This window comes from Pinus tabuliformis, chromosome 9, assembly GCF_031772625.1.
Source record: "Pinus tabuliformis cultivar Carrire ecotype Pingquan chromosome 9, CPIR1, whole genome shotgun sequence".
In the NCBI taxonomy this organism is placed as follows: domain Eukaryota; kingdom Viridiplantae; phylum Streptophyta; class Pinopsida; order Pinales; family Pinaceae; genus Pinus; species Pinus tabuliformis.
In genome coordinates, this window is record NC_142307.1 from 1,490,233,655 (window position 1) to 1,490,255,419 (window position 21,765).

At 40.6% G+C, this 21,765-nt stretch overlaps 1 protein-coding gene across 2 annotated transcripts in view; it reads left to right on the top strand.

The window, feature by feature from the left end:
- LOC149154247 (phosphopantetheine adenylyltransferase-like) overlaps positions 1-21,765 on the top strand; it is a 277,427-nt gene that overhangs the window by 101,486 nt on the left and 154,176 nt on the right. For both annotated transcript variants that reach the window (XM_089440855.1, XM_089440856.1), the window contains exon 5: positions 2,010-2,104. In XM_089440855.1, coding sequence (XP_089296981.1) covers positions 2,010-2,104 — 95 coding nt within the window. The remainder of the gene's footprint in view (positions 1-2,009; positions 2,105-21,765) is intronic.

Here is a 21,765-nt window from a genome sequence, read left to right on the forward strand (position 1 = left end):
CAAGTGTCAAGTCAACCCTCCAAACTCTGCCATGTTCTGTCCACAAGATAGTTAAACCAATCTGCTCCTTGCCTGTCCTTTAGATGCCTCGTCTCACAGAGATAGGTAGCTCATATTTTACAAAAATAATGGTCTTCCTGTAGCTCGTATCACAGAGATTGATGTCTTCCTGTAGCTCGTATCACAGAGATGATATGTCTCCTGTAACTTGCATTCACAGAGATAGAAGGTGCCACAGAAAACTCGTTTTATGTGCCTCAGATTCCATGCCACAGACCCGAATAGCTTTCCACAAAAGAGAACCAAATTGGATTCCAAATGGTGGAGGATAGGTGCCAATATATAGTTGTTCCTTCATCCAAAAAGGTGCCTCAAATAGCAGAGCTGACTTGATGGTTAGGAGGGCCAACTTGACAAATTGGAGGGACTAATGACACTTTAAAAATTCAAATTTTGCTTCTTTTACAAGGGTCACGAAGAACATGCCCTTTTACATTTTCTTTTGACCAAAACAAAGCATGAAGAACATGCTTGACAATAATAATAATAATAATTTTCCTTCTTTTTGTTTTTACGTAAAATACATTTTGATACAAGTATAATGACAATTATGAAGACCCTAGTTACAATTTTAACACAAGGCCCATAGCAATTTTCTCATCTGGCTGGTTTATCCCTCTCTCGATTGACTTAAAGCTGTTAAGTAAACAATTGCTTTCTTTGTGCATTTCTTCTGTGTCTTCTCCTTTCTCCTTGATGAAATTGTATAGACAAAATAAACCATTGCACATTAACCCAATAGATTATTTATTAAGACAGCATAGATATCCTGCCGGATAGATTGCCAACTTGAAGCTGGTGGAGAAAGAAAAGCACCAAGTATAGAACGAAAACCTTATGAAAGAATTAGTCCAAATAGGTGTAACAGAAAAGAGGTGCTTTAGACAGTGATAATAGACTGGTCAAAAGTTGTTGGCATGTATAGAAACTTAGAGGCTCATTCAAATCTGATGTGCTGGGATGGATAATAGTTATCTTGAATTTGGTGGAGACAGCTAGCTGACATATAGTGGGAATGATTGATGGTGTTTTTATGGTTTTCCATGAGTTGGAGACTTGGTGTGCACTTTTTGGAGCTATAAGTAAACTAAGGTTTGTTGAGTAATCTGTATCAGAGTTTTCTATCTTTTTTGCATGTTTGTTGAGGAGGAGATAATTGGATGTTTAGGCAACATAATATACAAATTTAGAATACTATTTGGTTGAAAAATCTCTCTTTAAATAGAAGTAAGATGTAGAACTACCTTTAAAGTGGAGCCCTCTAATGTTTACTTGAGGGAAATGCCAGTTTTTAGAGGCAGCTTAGCTGATCAGTTTTCAGCTAGAATTGAATTCCTTAGATCATTTATTGAGACAGTACGTTGGTGCTAATTCAGAGATGTTTTCCCTTCTACCATATTTTGGTAGAGTGGTGCTGAAACAAGGCCTTAGCCCAGTAATCTAGTGCTTTTTGATGTAAATTTTCCTATGCATTTCGAAAAAAACATCTAAATTTTCGTTTGCATGCATCATCTGTTTCGAAGATTATTTAGCAAAACTGAAGAATCGACAATTCGACCACTTAATAAGTCACATGATAAACTCATTAATCGAAATTTCAGAACTTGTGAATGGTCTTTTTGTAAAATTCATGTTTATTGTTCCATTGTATAAGTTGAAGCAAAAACAATAATACAATTTAATCGGTATCTTGATTGGGAAATATCTTAAAATGGTTTCTATAGTGGTGTCTACAATAAGGACTAATAAGTAATCTCTATTTTATGTTTTGAGATGTGAAAAGATGAAATATTGAAAGCAGTTTTCTCAATCCTTATAGGTTTTATTAGAGAATATTGTTGCATAATGAAAGTAACTGTATATGTGATATTTGATGATAACGGTATGAATATTTTTCGTTTTAATTTCTAATATACTGAAAATTGTACACAACTTGGTATTTGCATCAGTCTATCAAACCGGGACTACTGGTACAAGCGGAACCCATCATAGATCCATATGGTCCATCCATTGTGGATCAAGATCTAGAAGCCATCGTTGTCAGGTTTTCATTTAAACTAGTCTTGATTCTTTCTCCCCTATATGTTTTATGTGTCAATCAAGACATGCCTTGCCAAATATTCTGAAGCAAGTGTTTTTATGTATGCACAACTAAGTAAGCTAATAATTTCATTAATTTGCTAAATTATATTAGCCTACGACTTTAACTGATGGTATGGCACTGTGGCATTCGCCTGATAGTTTTATTATTATATGTCCTCAGCAGTTTTTCGTCATTTCTGTGTACACAATTCCAACTTAAGTTGAACACTTTATAACATAGATGAATGGTTGAGTTCATTCCAATGTTCCATTTAACACCCATTGAATTCTTGAGATATGCTTGTTCAGCTTTATGGATTGTTTTTCTTTTTTCTTTTTAAATTATATCCTCTAATAATAATTAACATCCTTTCAACTTTTCCTCATGTCTTTGTTATTGATGCACATAGATGATACTGAATGCTTTTTCTTATTTAATATGTTAATTATATTTCAGGCTTCCACAACAAAACAATGAGGAGACATGTAAAGATATAGTTATGGTTATTAATGTGTAATGTGTGCCTACTCAATCAATGATGGGAATGGGATGCCCAAGTCATACATCGTCTGCATACTGTGTTAAATGTCCTTGAACTCAGCAATTGGGCTATTTGTTACCTAACATATTACCATTTTACTGAATAAAAACACAACTGGGATCTTAACATCAACAAAAATGATTTAGTAGAAGCAACTAATCTCAGTCACACCACACAAAAGTTTTCTGCCCAATCAACAATTCTCCATTAAAATAATATTAGAACCTACTTAGGCTCCCTTACTGGGAAAAGCCTCTGAGGAATTTACAATTACAACAATATACTGGATCTGATTTGGATGATCAAGTCCTAGATCTATCCTTCGATCTGTCTTAGTTGATTTGGATCTCCCTTGCTGCACGCTTGCACTTTCCTCAGACCTGGCACACTTGGATGAAACTCCTTCTCCGCCCACTCACTGAGATCTCCTCCCAAGTTTTGTGCTCAGTGTTATTGTGTCTTCTCCCTTAGCATAGCCCTTCTTTTATAAGCTTGAGTTATGATCTAATCTCTAACCCTAATCTCCAAAGTGATTGATGGTTGAGATTAGATCTCAACACCACTTGAGATTGACGGTTGAGATTACATCTAATTCGCTAATGTAAAAGCCTTTGCATTTTATTAGATTAACTCGCTTTATCTTATAAAAGAAATTACTTTAATCACCAAAGTAATTGCTAATGTTAAGGGTGTATTAGGTGACTTCTGCATGCCTAGACAGTTAGGCTTGTGTAGAAGTCCCCACCCGAGCTACAAACCTTAACTCTCCCTCTTAGCAAGGGAGAACTTCTTGAAGAGCCACTTGGAATTTGCTTCCCTTCCAATCGTAGCACAATATTCCATGCATCATTCTCTATTATGGCTCTCCTCCAAACCACCTGGTTTGCTTCCTCTTCAAGGATGTTGCATGTTAGTGCCATGTAGTTTGGAAACTTCTTCAGAGGCCTGCTGTCCTTGAATGTGCTCCTAGGATCCTCCACATGCTCCTCAACATCCCTCAATGCCTGCTTAAACCACCTGGGTCTCCATACAAAATTGGAAGGAGCTATTGATTCCCCCTCACCTAAAGGTTGACTCCTTGAACTGGAAGCCTTTGCATGTTGTTCTATCTTGAGAGCCTCCTGTTCCTTGTCCTTTGTCACTGCTGGTGGCATCTCATGAGACTTCTTGAATGCCAAGCTCTCCTTTAACCTGACATCCTTGTTGACTATGGTCTTCCTATGCCCTGGAATGAAAACCTTGTATGCCTTTGAAGTCTCACTATACCCAAAAATATGCCCTTTTTCTTTGAGGGATCCAACTTTGTCCTCTTCTCCATTGGTACATGGATATACATTGTACAACTTAAAATGCAAAGTGGCCAATCTCCAACTTCACTCCAAAGAAAGCCTCCTCTGGAGTCTTGTCCCCAAAGATCTTTTGAGGACTCCTATTTTGTACATACACTACTGTGTTGGATGCCTCCACCCAAAGGAACATGGGCATATCTTGGACATGAATCATCGCCTTGGTAGCTCCAACTATGGACCGATTCTTCCTTTTAGCAACCCTGTTCTCCTGTGGGTGGTAAGGCATCGTTAATTCCCTCTTTTTCCCTACCTCCTTGCAGAAATCTTTGGAGTCATTGGAGGTATAATTACACCCATTATTTGACCTCAAGACTTTGATTTTTCTGACTATCTGATTGTCCATGAGAGCCTTAAATTCTTGGAACCGATTGAAGATCTCATCCTTGGTCCTCATGAATAAATTCATGTTCTCCTAGAGAAATCATCAATGCATGTCACATAGTAACTGGAACCCCTCAAAGATGTTATTGATATTGGACCTGTTGCCGTAAAATCTAGCAGACCTTGGAGAGGGTCACCCTACAAGGCTAACACTAGACCAAGAGACAACAATGGGGTAATGGCCCACTGTCTTGGTATGAGAGAAAGTCACCTAATGGATATTCTAGGGTCAATGTGTGAGGTGACTTGATTAATGTTGAAAATGTAGCGAGTAAAGGTCTTCTGGCTTGTGCCATAGCCAGTGAAGACCTCGATTGTCTTTCTCTCAATATGAGTGCGAGCTCATGAGTTAGACTTCAATTAGGATGAGTTATTTCCAGTTTACTAGAATAATCATCAAGTTAGCATGCATAGAGTTGGAGCTTCAGTTAAGTGGAGTCTTCATCAGTTTGACTACAGAATGAGGTGGTAGTTACAAGTTCAGTTAGAGCAAGTTAGTCTTCAGTCTTGATTGAAGGAAGAATGAGTTAGTCTCCAGTGTTGATTGGAGAGAGAACGAGTTAAGAACTCCAATGTTGATTGGAGAAAGGACGAGAAGAACTCTTAGTTAGCTCTCAATCAGAACTCAACTTCTAAAATAGAACTGGGCCTCATTGCATGTTCAAATTGGGTCTATAAAGAGGAGGACAAAGGAATAAGAATTCACAATTTTGTGAGATCTTTGATTGTGGAGAGCGCATAATTTGTGTCCTAAGACATAGGAGATCACAAGTGTGCAAGGTTTTAGGAGATTGTGCAAAATTTGAGGAGCTTGTGTCTTAAGATATAGGAAGTCAGAAGTGCACAAGAGAATAGGAGCCACAAATGCACTAAGAAATAGGAGACTTGTGCGCTAGAAAATAGGAGATTTGTGCAAGAGAATAGGGGTTCATGTGCATTAGGAAATAGGGACCTAGCGCGCAAGGATTAAGGAGCTTCTAGTGCGCAAATATCAAGGAGCATGATTAGGGGATTTGTAGGCAGGTCAAGGATATTCAATAGGGGAACAATTGTGTGCTAGAGGGCCGGGATCAAGCAGTGATCAAGGCAGGTCGAGATCAATTGTATCAACTGGGATTGCTGAGAAGTAGCAGAACGCTTTCTCAAAGAGAGATTACTTTGTAATGGATCCAATTTCTCAAGAACAACCAATAAAATACCACAACAAATAAATCAGGTTTTCCCTTTTGGGTTTCTTGGGTAAACAAGCATGTCAATTTGTGTGATTGTGTTTTTATCTCTTGATTATTTTCCGCTGCTTATATGTTGTTAAGAAACTCTGTATCTTGGTGAAAGTAAATTTGGTTTTGGTTTTCATTTGCCTTGTTTTCAGTAATTCATCTAAGTAGTTGAGGAGTTTCACTAGAGTTTTGAAGAGTAGTATTTTTGGATAGCAGTATGGTGTTTCATGGGAAGAAGACAACATTGGAGATGTGGAAAGCCATCTTAGATCTCTATCAGGGTTCCAATGATGTCAAGAAGCTTGCCCTGAAGGAGAAGCTAAGAAGTATTTGGATGAGCAAAGTAGAGCCCATCATTATGTATCTTTCCAAGTTCACCCATGTTCGGGATGAGCTAGCTGGAGTGGGCGACACTATAGCAGATAGTGACCTTGTGAGTCTTGCACTTTTGGGACTTCATAAGTCTTGGGAGAATTTCTAGGATGCAGTCAGTGGCAGAGAGAATATTCCCAGCTGGGAAACGTTGTGGTCAGATTGCGTTCAAGAAGAAATCCAGAGAGGGATGAGAGCTGGGAGATCAGCTCCGACAGAGGACGAGGAGAACTTTGCCCTAACATGCAAAGGTAGCAAAGCCAAGGGCAAGAAGGGCCAAGGAGAGGTCGAGTCCAGTCAGAAGGGCAAGAAGAAGAAGGATCTAAGCAAGATCAAGTGCTTCCATTGCCTCGAGTTCGGGCACCATGCCACTAAGTGTACTAATCAGAAGGAGTCCAATAAGGATTATGTGGTTGCATCAACTGAGGTAGATGCATTTTCTTCTCAGTTCGAGAAAGGTTTCTCATTGATAGCTTGCATGGAAATCTCAATTGGCAGCAACATATGGTATATTGATTCCGAAGCATCCCTCCATATCATCGGGAACAAGGAATATTTCAGCCACTTGAAGGAGAAGGACATGTAGTTTCACATTGAGCTAGGAGATGATGGCCAGTACACGATTAGGGGAGTTGGTACTCTCAGTTTTGAGAGGGAGTTAGGTAGCTCTCTTCATCTCTGGGATGTCCTCTATGTTGTAGGACTGAAGAAGAATCTTATTTCTGTTGCTACCCTAGAGGATAAGGGTTATGATGTCATCTTCAACAGAGGTAAGGCTTACCTCAAGCACTTAGCTTTTGCATGTATGAAGAAGATAGGTGTGAGGATGAAGAATCTGTACCCGCTATAGGTTGAGATAGGCGCAACCTTGAGCAGCAAGGCAGGAAGTGCGCAAAGTAGAGACGTGAGGTTTGAGGAGAGTAGAGCTCTAAGGGAGTCCTTAGAGTGAGAGCAGGTTAGAGTACCTGAGGAGGAGCTACTTGCTCCCAAGCAGAAGCCTCAGCCAATATCACAGATTGAGTCTCAGCCAGGTGGCAAGAGAGCCACATAGCAGGATAACTAGGAGTTAGCACAGGATCAAGAGAAGAGACTAGTGACTCCCAACACAAGTAGGAGGAGAGCAAAGTGGGTCGATCAAGAGGCCTAGGAGCGAGTTGAGACTTCTAGCTCTATGCTCGGGCAAGGCAAGCAAGCCACAAAGGTACACTGGGTATATGGCACTGATGACTGAGTTGATAGACTTAGAGCCTTCTTGTTATGAGGAGGCATCATCTCAGTAGGTTGGGTAGGATGCCATGGTGGAGGAATATTCCTCCATCATGAAGAACAATTGTCTGGGAGATTGTGCCACGCCCAGATGGAAAATCAATAGTAGGCTCACAATGGGTGTACAAGGTGAAGCATGTATTAGATGGAAGTGTGGACAAGTATAAGGCCAATGTTTTGAATATAGGAACAATGTCAATTGCTGAGAGGGAGCAGGTGGCAAGGAAGAGTGATTCTTCAGGTACTGCCAGGAGCCTCAACTGGTATGATATGACATTGTTAGATGCTCAGGATCAGGATCCTAGGAGCATGGTTGGAAGGAACAGGTCTTCAGATCAGATTCCGCAGTAGGAAGTAGGGAAGTTTTCTAGTTCAGAGGGAGCAACTACAACAATGGATAATGTGGTGGTGTTGGAGACAGATCCAGGTGGAGGAGGTTCTTCTAGAAGTACCTTCCTCGCTAAGAGGGAGTGTTGAAAATGTAGCGAGTAAAGGTCTTCTAGCTTGTGCCTTAGCTAGTGAAGACCTCGATTTGTCTTTCTCTTAGTATGAGTGTGAGCTCATGAGTTAGACTTCAGTTAGGATGAGTTATTTCCAGTTTATTGGAATAATCATCAAGTTAGCATGCGTAGAGTTGGAGCTTCAGTTAAGTGGAGTCTTTATTAGTTTGACTACAGAACGAGGTGGGGGTTACAAGTTCAGTTAGAGCGAGTTAGTCTCCAGTCTTGATTGAAGGAAGAACAAGTTAGCTTCCAGTGTTGATTGGAGAGAGAACGAGTTAAGAACTCCAATGTTGATTGGAGAAAGGACGAGAAGAACTCTCAGTTAGCTCTCAATCAGAACTAGAATTCTAAAATAGAACTGGGCGTCCTTGCATGTTTGAATTGGGTCTATAAAGAGGAGGACGAAGGCACAAAAACAAATTTGTGAGATCTTCTTTGACTGTGGAGAGCGCAAAATTTGTGTCCTAAGAAATAGGATATCGCAAGGATTTAGGAGACTGTGTGCAGATTTGAGGAGCTTGTGTCCTAAGAATTAGGAAGTCACAAGTGCGCAAGAGAATATGAGCCACAAGCATGCTAAAAAATAGGAGACTTGTGCACTAGAAAATAGGAGATTTGCGCAAGAGAATAGGGGCTCATGTGCACTAGGAAATAGGGACTTAGTGTGCAAGGATTAAGGAGCTTCCAATCCAGAAAGATCAAGGAGCAGGATTAGGGGATTTGCAGGAAAGTCAAGGCTATTCAACAAGGGAACAATTGTGTGCTAGAGGGCCGAGATCAAGCAGTGATTAGGGCAGGCCGAGACCAATTGTATCAATTGAGATTAGTGAGAAACAACAAAACTCTTTCTTAGAGACAAATTTCTTTGTAATCGATCCATTTGCTCAAGAACAATCATAAAATACCACAACAAAGAAAACAGGTTTTCCCTTTTGGGTTTCCTTGGTAAACAAGCATGTCAATTTGTGTGATTGCGTTTTTATCTCTCAATTATTTTTCGCTGCTTATAAATTGTTAAGTAACTTTGTATCTTGATGAAAGTAAATTTGGTTATAGTTTTCAGTTGCCTTGTTTTCAGTAATTCATCTAAGTAGTTGTAGAGTTTCAAGGAAATTTAACAATTAAACCTTCTACAAGAAAGGCACAATTTAGGTTCAAGGCTCCAATAGGTGGCAATTCACTTTCTTGATAGAGGTTTATTTGATGAGGCACAAGACCTAGGGTTTGGTTGATGAGTTGAGTGTTGGTGTAACCAAAGGTCAAGGCTAGGAGAAAAGGTTTCCAACAATGTATATTGGCAAGTCCAAGGTTCATGAAACCTTCAATGAACCCCCTAGGCTGAAGCAAACTAGACGAGGGTTCCCACTTTGGGCAAACAACTAGGGCAAGAAAATTTGTGGACAAGATTGAAGTGGATGCCCACCAAAAGAATAGATTTTGTGGAAAATGCTATCCCCTTGATGTTTAGGCTCTCCAATCCCACAAACTCTCCTTGCCTAGGGATTCACACCAAGCCCTAGTTAGTAAGTTTGGCCATGAAGGGGTTGAATTTAGAGAAAGAGAAGTTATGGATTAAAAGAGAGTTTGATCACCAACCAAATGGACCAGTCTCTTATTCCTTGGAGTATGGAGTCTATGATGTGTTAGATTTTCCAAATAGTGACTAAGGAGGCCGAAATTTTGATGCCCTAGCACCAACACTTAAAGCAATTATCTATGCAATGGAAAAATGGAATTTTCATAGGAAAGCTAATGAAAGATCACTACTAGGACATTCATTCACATGTTTTATATGAGCAATGCATGTTGTTAACCCTGCTGCCTACACCTACCTACAAGTCAGTGAGAAAAGCCTTCAACCCCATAAGGTGTGGTTAGTGATAGGGAACTAAGAGAATGGGTTGTCACACTAAATCCCCTCTCTCCATTTAAGCTATCTCCTAGGTTAGCTATGGGGGTGGTCCCTAATATGGAAAACTAAGATAAAAGAAATGTGAGGTTCTAGGAGAGATGTTAAAGTGAAAGTGGATTACTTTCAAGAATTATGAGCAAAATATGATTTGAGCAATAAAAAATCATTAACATAATAAAACCATAAAACCAATGCCTTAAGATAAATTGCTCAACAGGAATGAAAGATATATTTTCTCAAAACAAAAGTAGAATGCTTCAAAAAATGAAAGCAAAGCAATCTTGAAATGGAGACAAAGATGTTAACACGATAATCGATACAAGATATAAAATGCCTTTAAAATATGATCAATGCCTAAATCAAAGCATATATAGATATCTTGCAAAAGGAAAATCAATTAGTGCTCAACTTGCAAAAGGAAAATGAAACAATGCTTACCAACATAAAATATTCAATAATGAAAAGTAAAATGGACAATTGCAAATGAAATCATAATATGTATTAGCATGAGATGCACCTATACTAGATTTGGATGCAATTAGTCTTAATAATTTTTAATCTAAAATGTCTAATAAATGAGAAGTCCTCCTCTTGAGCTCTTACCAAAGGGTAAAAATTGGGGTGACTGTAAGAAAGAGAGGGCGAGGGCACAGAGGTGTTATTAATGATATCCATGCCCCGAGTCTTACGAGCCAGCGTGTGCCTTCGTTTCCACAAGGGGACAAGCCACCTTCATAATTGCAGGGTCACAACGCTTTTACCTTACTTCGTACTAGATGGAAGAACTTTCCAAGAAAGTCTTTTTCCCTATACTTTCTATCAACCAAGCTTATGCTTGGAGGTTAATTTTAGTGAGTCTTGGGGCCTGGCTTGGAAGCGTTCGTATACTAAAATGCCTAGATGAAATGCACGAGTGAGTGTTATTGTTTCCAAGAAAGTATTGATATTAGTGCTCAAAATAAGAGACAATGCTCAAATAAACAATACCAATATCTTTCAATGAAAAGGGAAAGTGAAACAATTAGCTCAATGTAGCTCCACAAGTTCCAAATATGTTGCTTTGCAAGTAAATGAAATCAATGCCAAATTGCTTCAATGGAGTGACACAAGAAAGACCAACAATAATGATAATGCCACATAATATAAATTGACAATGATAAAGCAATGTGCTCAAGAGACTTGTGAAACCAAAGTAGATGGATAAATTAAACTAGTTTAAGCTTGCCCAGTAAATATAAAATATTTGCTTGCTTCAAAAAAAAAAATTGCATGTGTTGTAGTAGATTGCCCAATACAAGTATTCAAGAAATGGAAATGGAAAACATAAAGCAATCTCAAATGTATGCTAAAATGAGAATGGATGTGAGTGTTATGTTAAGAAACTAATCATGCACGAATGAGCTTAGCAATGAGATTAACAAAGAAAATTGGAGTAACTAAACTAAGAGATTAGTCCACCCACAAGCAATGATCCTCCCTCTAAATGGGGAGAAAGGATACCATGGGAAAAATCCCAAGCTCCCTCACAAGAAAAAATAATCTTTTTATTAGAGATTGGTTACAAAGAGAGAAAAGAAAAGCCTTTTGAGAAGACTTCCCAAGGAAACCAAAGGAGTCTTTTACAACATGCCACTTCCAAGGGCTAGATCTCTTCAAGTAACAACTACAGGAGAGTCTTTGACAAAATCTGAAAATACAAGAAACAAATTTGCAGCAATCAAATCAGCCACAAAGAGAGTTGTATTCAACGCTAACCTAGTGAGAGAAGGATGCTGCCCTCAAAGTAGAACTTGGCCTTCCAAGAAATGATGCCTCAAATACTCACAACCTCCTTGAATTTTCGTTTCAAAATGCTCCAAAGGTCTTACAAATAACTTGTTAAATGTCTCAAATGAAAACTCCCTCAAGCTACCACAAGGATTGAATTAGTAAATCTGCTCAAACGGGGCTGCAAAACCTATCCAAAATGAGTGGAAAGATGACATGAAAGAGTCAAAATGATAATCTACAATTAGTGTACAAGAACTAAATCAAGACATGCAAGTAGAACTCAGTTGATGCAATCAGATGCCAGAGTGACAGTTGCTGAGACTAGTAGTAATCAGATGTTGGGGAGCGCAATGTAGAGTTGGCAGTAGTGCAAGTGGCACAATGCATAGTCAACAACAACACAGATGCCTCAGTGACAACACAGATACTAGAAACAATCAGAGACTCGGGAGACAGATGCATCATATTGATCACAGTTGATTCAGTATTTAGGATGCTTTTGAGTTGCAGATGTTGTAGTTGCATCAACAACAAATGAAGAGGGAGTTGCAGTGTCGGCAACAGTTCAACAGGGTCAGCAACAACACAGATGCATCATATATTAGAGTTGCGTAGTGGTTGGTGGGTAGCAACAGCGAGACATCAGCAGGGTGATAGGAGATGATGCAGAGACAAGGTGTTACTACAAAAGGAAACAACACTAGAACACATTCCTCACTAAGAGGGAGTGTTAGTTTTTGTAGAATCAGAAGTCACTGTGCTAGGGTGACGCAGTAGCTGCGCAGAGCCAGTTTGGATGACTCAATTTGCGTTGATGTCAGAGCCCAAATTTTCCTGTGGAGTGAGGAAATTCCTCACTAGATTTTTCTTACCAATTTTTCTCTGTAGGATTGCCAGTTTCGGCATCCAGTTGTACTCAAATTATTTCACTGCTGCATAATAATAAAACCGTTAGCTGTTGCATCGGTTTTCCCAAGTTGGGTTTTTCCGAGGATGTTTTATCCAAAAATAATTGTGTAAATTTATGTTTGTGTGTTAGCATTTCTTCTAGTGTTTATATCTTCCGCAATTTATTTGTGTAGGTTGTAGTGTGATTGATTTAGTATTTGTTGTAGCAAACAATAAATAAATTGTTAAAAATTAATTTAACAACTAGGAGAATTATTTCCAGTTGCTGCAATAGGATTTGGGTCACCGAATTTTCACAGCATCCCTATCTCTCCATCTTAGGGAGAGAATCTTGGGTGGATTGACTTGTTGGTTTTGAATTTTCCATTTTCTTTCACATCACATATGCATGCTCTAATTGGGAAGTAACATAAATCACATTTTTTTTTTTTGAAGTTTGCTACATGCTTTGAGCGTTCATTACTTATCATTATTGCTACAAGTTTCAAGTCTACATTTCCATTTGCAAAACAATCTACTCTTACTTTATGCAAACATCTTTATTGTTTTTAGCAAACTTGGATACATTTAGCTTGACACTTGTCTCAATAATTCATGCTCTATTGTTATGCAATATTTCCATTTTGAGTATATTTTGAAGCATTGTGTATTGGACAAGTTTACCTTTCAAAGCAACCATTTACTTTCATGTCAAGCTAGTCATCTTTTATTTTCTCAAGTTAAAGTTCTTTTTTGCAAAGCTATTGTGGGCACAAATCTCAAGTTTATCTTTCAAAGCATTGCAATTTACTTTTGGGAAACTTTACATGTGATCTAGTTGCTCATCTTGCGAGAACATACATTTCAAGCTTCATTTGCTTTAGTTTGTTATTGATTCATCATTTATCTTTAGCAACTCACAATTTCAATTGTTCATGAAACTTATGCATCTTGTGTTTACTTGAGCAACTATACAAGTGATCTTGTGGAGCATATTTAATTGAAGCAATTTCTATCTTTTACATAGCACTTACAATCTCACTTGCATATCATATTAGGCATTCTAATTTAGTTGCATTTTAAAATTAACCTCCAAGCATAAGCTTGGTTGATAGAAATCATAGGAAAAAGACTTTCTTGGAAAGTTCTTCCAATTGGTACAAAGTAAGGTAAAGGCATGTGACCCTGCAGTTATGAAGGTGGTTTGTCCCCTTGTAGGAACGAAGGCACACGCTGACTGGTAAGGCTCAAGGGAGGGGTATCATTAATGTCACAATTTCAATTGATTATGAAACTTATGCATCTTGTGTTTACTTGAGCAACTATACAAGTGATCTTGTGGAGCATATTTAATTAAAGCAATTTCTATCTTTTACATAGCACTTACAATCTCACTTGCATATCATATTAGGCATTCTAATTTAGTTGCATTTTAAAATTAACCTCCAAGCATAAGCTTGGTTGATAGAAATCATAGGAAAATGACTTTCTTGGAAAGTTCTTCCAATTGGTACAAAGTAAGGTAAAGGCATGTGACCCTGCAGTTATGAAGGTGGTTTGTCCCCTTGTAGGAACGAAGGCACACGCTGACTGGTAAGACTCAAGGGAGGGGTATCATTAATGACACCACTGTGTCCTCGCCTCTTCTTTCTTATGGTCACCCCAATTTTTACTATTTGGTAAGATCTCAAAAGGAGGATCTCTCACCTAGATTAGGCATTTAGAATAAAAGTAACGAAGATAATTGCATCCAATTTTAATTTAGGTGCATTTCATATTAACACATATTATTGTTTTACTTACAAATAATCATTACACTTGTCATTTTTCAATGTATGTTGAATTGAATACTTTGTTTTGGCAAGTATCATCTCATTTTATATTTTGCAAGTAGAATTCTAATTGGTTTCCTTTGCAAGATATTCCTTCCTTGTATGCTTTGACTTAATAAGTGATCATATATCTTGAAAGCATTTTTATATCTTGTATTGATTATTTTATTGTGCTAACATCTTTTGTTTCATTTTCATGATTGCTTGTGCTTCCATTTGAAAGCATTTCATTTATTTTGAGCAAGTATCTTTCATTTTTGAGCAATATTTTGAAGGCACTGGTTTTACATATGCTTATTACTATCTCATGTGTTGGTTATTAAAGTTGATTTTGGTTCACATTGCTCATATTATATTTTCTTATAATATAAAAAGTAATCCATTTCACTCTCACATCTCTAAGAAACCTAACATCCCTTAACTTAGTTTTCCATTTAGGGACCACCCCCCTTAGCTAACCTAGGAGATAGCTTAAACGAAGAGAGTTGGGAATAGGTGACAACCCCTTCTCTTTAATTTGCCACCAACCACACCTTGTGGGGTTAAGGGATTTTCTCACTAACTGGTAGGTGTGCCTGACGGATGACAGATGCATCATAATGAACACAGTTGCCACTTCACTGTCCACTGAAGAATTTGCACTGTTGCTGACTCTGTACTGTGCCACTCTGCACTGCTGTCAACAATGCATTGCGCTCCTCAGCCCCTGACTGCTAATAGTCTGCAACTGTTACTCTGGAATCTGACTATATCAACTGACACTGATCCATCCTGCTATTGAATATTGTGGGCCTCGTAGCAAGCTGATGATCGATGAGGACACCTCAAGGATCCTGCCCAAACATCTGCAGTTTTGGACTACAGCTCCAAGTCGCCCCACCTCACTCCTGGAGGTATGGCTGCAAACATGGTAAACTATGATCTACTCATACAGCTGCTTGTTGATTTGGGGTAGCATCGGATGTGCTCTAGCCACGAAATTTGGTGGAGAGGTTGGGGCACATGAGATCTCCAATACCCACAAAGTGTTTGGGCAGATTCTTAACAGATCAAGAGATATTAAAATAATTAATATTTTTAATGGAGTCCCTAAGTCTAAACTTAGGGAAAATAAAATATTAATGTGTATTAATATGAATCTGTGTTAGAGTGGTCCAAAAGACATGGATCAAGCCAGATCTAATCTTAGCCATTGATTAGGGACTTAATCTCGGCTGTTGATATGTCGACAAGAAAAGTATAAGAGGAGGCTTGAGGGTCACTTGGAGAATACACCAGAGTGATTAGTCATTCTATTCTCTAGAGCAGGGTTTGCTAAGAGAGATAGAATCAGTGATTGGAGAGCAGCTGAGGGGCATTGAGTACAGAAAGGCAGAGAGGCAGAGATAATGTCGGGAGAGCAGGAAAATAGCTAGAGAGAGACGTAGGAGCAGCCAATGCTCACACAGGGCCACACAGAGGTAGCTAAGCGTTGCGAAGAGCACCAGAGAGGCTAGCGTAGCTGACGCAGAGGCTTAGAGAGATGACGCAGGGCCTCTTGGGGCTGATGCAGGCCATGATAGGCTAACGCAGGGCCAACGCTTGGCTAGGGGAGGCTGACGCAGTCTAGATTGGGCAGACGCTGGGGTTTCTGGGGCAGATTGGTGCTGAGTAGTTGCCAAAAGGATTATCCGGGGTTTCAGCCAGTAGATTTGTCAGAAACTGAGAGGTATCACTGCCAAGGAAATTCTCTGTTGGGTAGGCCTGTTTCGGCACCCAGATTGTAGTTTGATATTGCTTAATAAGAAAACCCTCAGATAGCTGCACCGGTTTTCCCGCATTGGGTTTTTCCGGGAACAGTAGTCCAAAAACAATGGTGTCATATGGTGTGTTTGTTTCTGTTTCCTTTTAGTTGCTGATTTGTAATATTTTGAGCATGCACTAGTGTTTATTTTCAGTATTTACATTGTAAATAACTTGTTAAGGAAAATAACAAGTAGGTAGGAATAAATCAGATAAAGTGCATGGAGGGTTTCTAACTAAGTAAACTTAGAAACTTCAACATGGTATCAGAGCGTGATTGAAGATCACAGGAGGACTAAAAGACATCAGTTGAGCAGAGCAATAGTAGCAGAAAACAACTGTACCGAGGTCACAGAAGCTGTTTCTAGCAGCGCAGAAGCCAAGGAGTGTGACGCAGAGCCAACCAGGGCCATGCGGAGGTAGCCGGGAGCTGCGCAGAGCCTTAGAGAGGCTAGTGTTGTTGACGCAGAGGGCCAGAGGGTTGACGCAGGGCCTCACAGGGCTGACGTAGACCCATCTGAGGTGACGCAGGGCCAATGTGAGGTAGAGAGGGGTTGACGCAGTCCACAGATAGGCAGTTGCTGGGGTTTAGAAGGCTGCAGGAATATTGCAGAGTGGAGCTGGTGAGGTACTGTAGTCAGAACAATACCTGACAAAGCAAGGCCAGAGGAGTTGCTACCAGGGGTTTCTAGTCGAAGAACTCGGATCAGTGGTGCAATTGCACATGACGATTAGAGTAGGGGGCATCTCGACAAGTGGCAAAAGGATTTCTAGGAGGGAAATCAGGACTCAGAGGGAGTCCAGAAGAGAATTTCCAGACGAGAAGTAGAGACTCAGAGGAGTCGAACAGAGAACTTTCAGGAGGGAAGTAAAGGAGCATCATGGCACTACACGGAGTAAGAGACTAGGATAGACTGGACGGAGCATTGAACTTCGCATTCTGAAAGGCCAGAATCTTATCTGTACTTGACAGGAATCGTGTCAAGAACTTCGCCTTGAAGGTAATAGCTGTCCCAGTCGAACCCAGTGATAATGATAGGTACGAGGAGGCAATGGCAAGGGCCAAGAGCATTATCCTTGATGGGGTCAAGGATCATGTAGTACCACACATAGCCAATAAGGAAATGGAATTTGAGATGTGGGAGGCTCTCAAGAAGTTGTACCAGCATACTTCTATGCAGAGAAGAATGCTGCTCGAGAATCAGATGAGGTCATATTAGATGAAGAAGGGACAATCGATTGACACCTTCTTCAGAGGATTGAATGAGATTCGAGATCAGTGGACTGCTATAGGGGCGACACCGGATTAGGAGCTAATGGTGAGGACAACCCTGAATGCTGTCTCAGAAGACTGGGAAGTGTTTGTCCAGAGTATACTGGGCAGAGGAACACTTCCACCTTGGGACGAGATGTGGGCAGCTCTTCGCCAGGAAGAGATCAGATGACAGTCGAAGACAGGTAGTAACAGCAAGGGGATCAAAGTCAAGCAGGAGGAGGAAGATGTGGCCCTATCATCTGAGGGAAATTAGGAGAAGCGGAAGAAGAAAGATCTCTCCAAGATCAAGTGCTTCCACTGTGGGGAGTTGGGTCATTATACGACCCAGTGTCCAAGGAAGAAGAGTAAGGAAGAGTCTTCCGAGAGTAAGGCAATGCCAACACGGGCAAAGAAGGAAGTTTTGACAGACAATGACTATGCCATGAGTGCACACGCACCACCTGAGTGGAAGTGGGGAGATATCGAGCAGTAGTCAGGTGGACTACAGGTGATGAGGGGCAAGACCCTTGAGGTACCCAGCTTCTTGGATTAGACCTTGCTACGGGAGCCTCGCCGAGGAGTAGTAGGACTGGCTGAGTGGGTAGAGACGAATGCGGATGGAGCCGCAGAGAGAGCTACAGTGCAGGAGTCTCAAGACAGCGCAAGGCTAGCAGGCTGCAGCATTGCGAAAGGCACATGAATGTTGCACTAGTGTAGGATGGCACAGAGGGAGCATTTGTCAGCGACAGAGGGAGCTTCAGCATCAGTGGGTGTCTTTAGCCCAACGGGGAGGTTAGATTGGGAGATCTGTTACTTACTTCTCAGTAACTGAGTTGCAGTGCAGCAGTGGGCAACACGATGCAGCATAATGAGAGGAGGTGTAGTGCAGATGCAGTGCTGGGAGAAAGGACCAGTAGCAGCACGGATGTAAAGGGAGCTGTCGTACAGATGTAACAGTGGTAGTGGCAGAACCATGCGCAGCAGTGCAGAGGATGTTGGGCAAGAAGGCCTAGCATCAACATAGGTATTGATGCCGGATGATCAGAGTAATACTCAATGAGGAGTATTGCTAGAGCACAGTTCTCGCTAAGAGGGAGCGTTGATTTGGGGTAGCATCAGATGTGCTCTAGCCACGAAATTTGGTGGAGAGGTTAGGGCACATGAGATCTCTAATACACAGAAAGGGTTTGGGCAGATTCTTAACAGATCAAGAGATATTAAAATAATTAATATTTTTAATGGAGTCCCTAAGTCTAAAAATAAAATATTAATGTGTATTAATATGAATCTGTGTTAGAGTGGTCCAAAAGACATGGATCAAGCCAGATCTAATCTTAGCCGTTGATTAGAGACTTAATCTCGGCCGTTGATATGTCAACAGGAAAAGTATAAGAGGAGGCTTGGTGGTCACTTGGAGAATACACCAGAGTGATTAGTCATTCTATTCTCTAGAGCGGGGTTTGCTAAGAGAGATATAATCAATGATCGGAGAGCAGCTGAGGGGCATTGAGTACAGAAAGGCAGAGAGGCAGAGATAGTGTCGGGAGAGCAAGAGAATAGCTAGAGAGAGAGACGCAGGAGCAACCAGTGCTCACACAGGGCCACGCAGGGGCAGCTAAGTGCTGCATAGAGCACCAGAGAGGCCAGTGTAGCTGACGCAGAGGCTCAGACAGCTGATGCAGGGCCTCCTGGGGCTGATGTAGGACAAGATAGGCTGATGCAGGGCCAACGCTGGGCTAGGAGAGGCTGACACAGTCCAGATTGGGCAGACGCTGGGGTTTCTAGGGCAGATTGGTGCTGAGTAGCTGTCGGAAGGATTATCCGGGGTTTCAACTAGTAGATTTGTCAGAAACTGAGAGATATTACTGCCAAGGAAATTCTCTGTTGGGTAGGCCAGTATCGACACCCAGATTGTACTCTGATATTGATTAATAAGAAAACCCTCAGATAGCTACACCGGTTTTCCCGCATTGGATTTTTCCGGGGACATTAGTCCAAAAATAATGGTGTCATATGGTGTGTTTGTTTTTGTTTCTTTTTAGTTGCTGATCTGTAATATGTTGAGCATGCACTATTGTTTATTTTCAGTATTTACATTGTAAATAACTTGTTAAGGAAAATAACAAGTAGGTAGGAATAAATAAGATAAAGTGCATGGAGGGTTTCTAACTAAGTAAATTTAGAAACTTCAACATTGTTGCTACTGCTCTGTTGATGCTTCCGGACTGCTACTGCAACTATTGGAATAATGAGTTTGATCTCCCCAGATCCTCAAGCATTAGCATTCATAGGGCTGCTCCTTCTGAAGCTAGACTCCCTCTGAGTCTTGATCTCACTATGGGAAATCTTTTTGCTCCCTCTTGGCAACTCGCACTATTCTCCTGCATTGGAAACTGGACTGCGTAGTTCTACGTTGGCAATCTTCTGGCTGGAATTGCACCTGCATCCTACATCTGGACAGTTCGTGCTGCATGTGTCACTGCATCTAGCTTTGCAACCGTCTCTCAGGCATTGTTTGCAACTAGATTTGCAACGGTCTAATAATAGATTGCGTCTGCTGACACTAAACTTGTTACTATGATACTGTGGGCCCCTGTAGCGAGGGTGATGGTCCTACTGCAACAATTTGGAACTGATCTGATTGATCTCCTTGTTGCAACTGTGTTGGACCCTGCCCATCTGGCGAATTGGAGTCTCATATTCCTCCTCCACTTGGATCTGGTGCCCCACTATCTCCTATCGAGCTTAGTCCTTGGCTTGGACCCTTCCTTTCTTTGCAACTCGCACTTCCTCTGACACCTGTCTCAGGCAACTGGAAGTTGATCTGTCCCCAGATCTGCATTCTGGTTAACTCAAACGACCTCTTCTGGCAATCTCGTATGGTCATCCTTTCAGAGCTGCAAAAATATGGAAACTCAAAAAACTATAATGGAAATCTCTCTCTTTCACCTGCTCGGTTGCTAGCTCTGAAACTCGCACCCCGTCCTAGAATGCACATAACTGCTACTATCTTCCTAGCTCTGCCTTCAATTGCTCTCCGAGACTACTATCTCAACCTTTCTAAATGTCCTTCTTCAGAAACTGGCACGCGAATTGCAATCCCAACAAATTGAACTGGCTGCTTTGGCAAACCCGCACTGCCTATTGCAACTGGAAATCTAGGATCTCCTTCAGAAAACTGGATCTGGAAACCCTCCGAGAAATTTGGAAATTCCTCTGTGTGCTTTTCTCTTCCACTCGACGCTGATTCTGTTGTTGCAAAACCCTTTGCGTTCAACCAAAAATCTGCTCAGTGAAAATCTGAGCTGCTACTGTTGCTCCCTCTGAGTGTTGGAATCACTGTCCTGGGCAAATCGAACTCTTGTCCCAACATTTCGAATTGCTAATTTGGGTACTGCGTAGCCTCTAAGAATTTCGTCCTGCTGCTCCTTCTGACCAACAAAATTCTCTCCTCCGCTTCTGATCTTCCCGACTGATCACTCACACTACGATACCATGTGAAAATTTCATCTATCATAGCAACTGGAAATTATTTTTCTAATTATTAATTTATTTAACAATTTATCTGCTATCTGCTACGAAAAATACCAAATAATTCACATTGTGATTTTTACAAATAAACCGCGGAAGAAAATAGCACTGAAAACTGAGAAAATCTAGCACACACACATAAATTTTACACATTTATTTTTGGACAAATGTCCTCGGAAAAACCCAACTTGGGAAAACCGGTGCAACAGTGAGGGTTTTTATTATTATGCAGCAGTGAAATTCTGAGTACAATCTGGATGCCAAAAAATGGCAATCCACAGGAAGAAAATCTGTCAAAGGTATTCCCTGAGCAACCCGGACACTCGCGCTCCCTGCATTCGCGTTCTTGCACTTGCGTTCCTACACGTGCGTTCCTACACTTGTGTTCCTACACTCGTGCATTCCTACACTTGTGTTCCTGCACTTGCGCGTTCCTGCACTCACGCGTTCATGCATTGGGAATAACTCAGCCTCTTGCTACTGCCTCTTCAAATCTGGAAATTTTCCTCCAGATCATTGTCCTTGCCTCACTAACACTGCGTCCCTCTCTAGATCTAACTCTACTGTTGCTAGCTCGATTTGCACAAGGAACTGTTGCTCCAGTTTCACTTGTCCATCACCACATCGATCCCTTCTTATATCTTCCTGTTGGGACTCCAACAATGAAGATTAAATCTTAATCAATGACTTAGATCATTTATAGATCAATTCGTGTGAGTTTCTATAGAATTCCCACCTTGACTTAATTAATTTTGATTGATTAACCAATTTTCCTAAGTTTAGACATAGGAAACATAAAAAAATAGGTTAATAATCTAATTAAGCTATCTCTAGGTGGAATTTCTAGAAACAATTTCTGGGTTATGGAGATCTCATGTATTCTAGCCTCTCCACAAAGTTTCGTGACTAGAACACATTTGATGCTACAAAAACTAATAGTGAGGGGCAGAGACAGTGAACCTGAAGGAGGATTTCTAGTTTTGGAGAGGTAGCCACAAGCGATAGAGATAGTCCACCTGA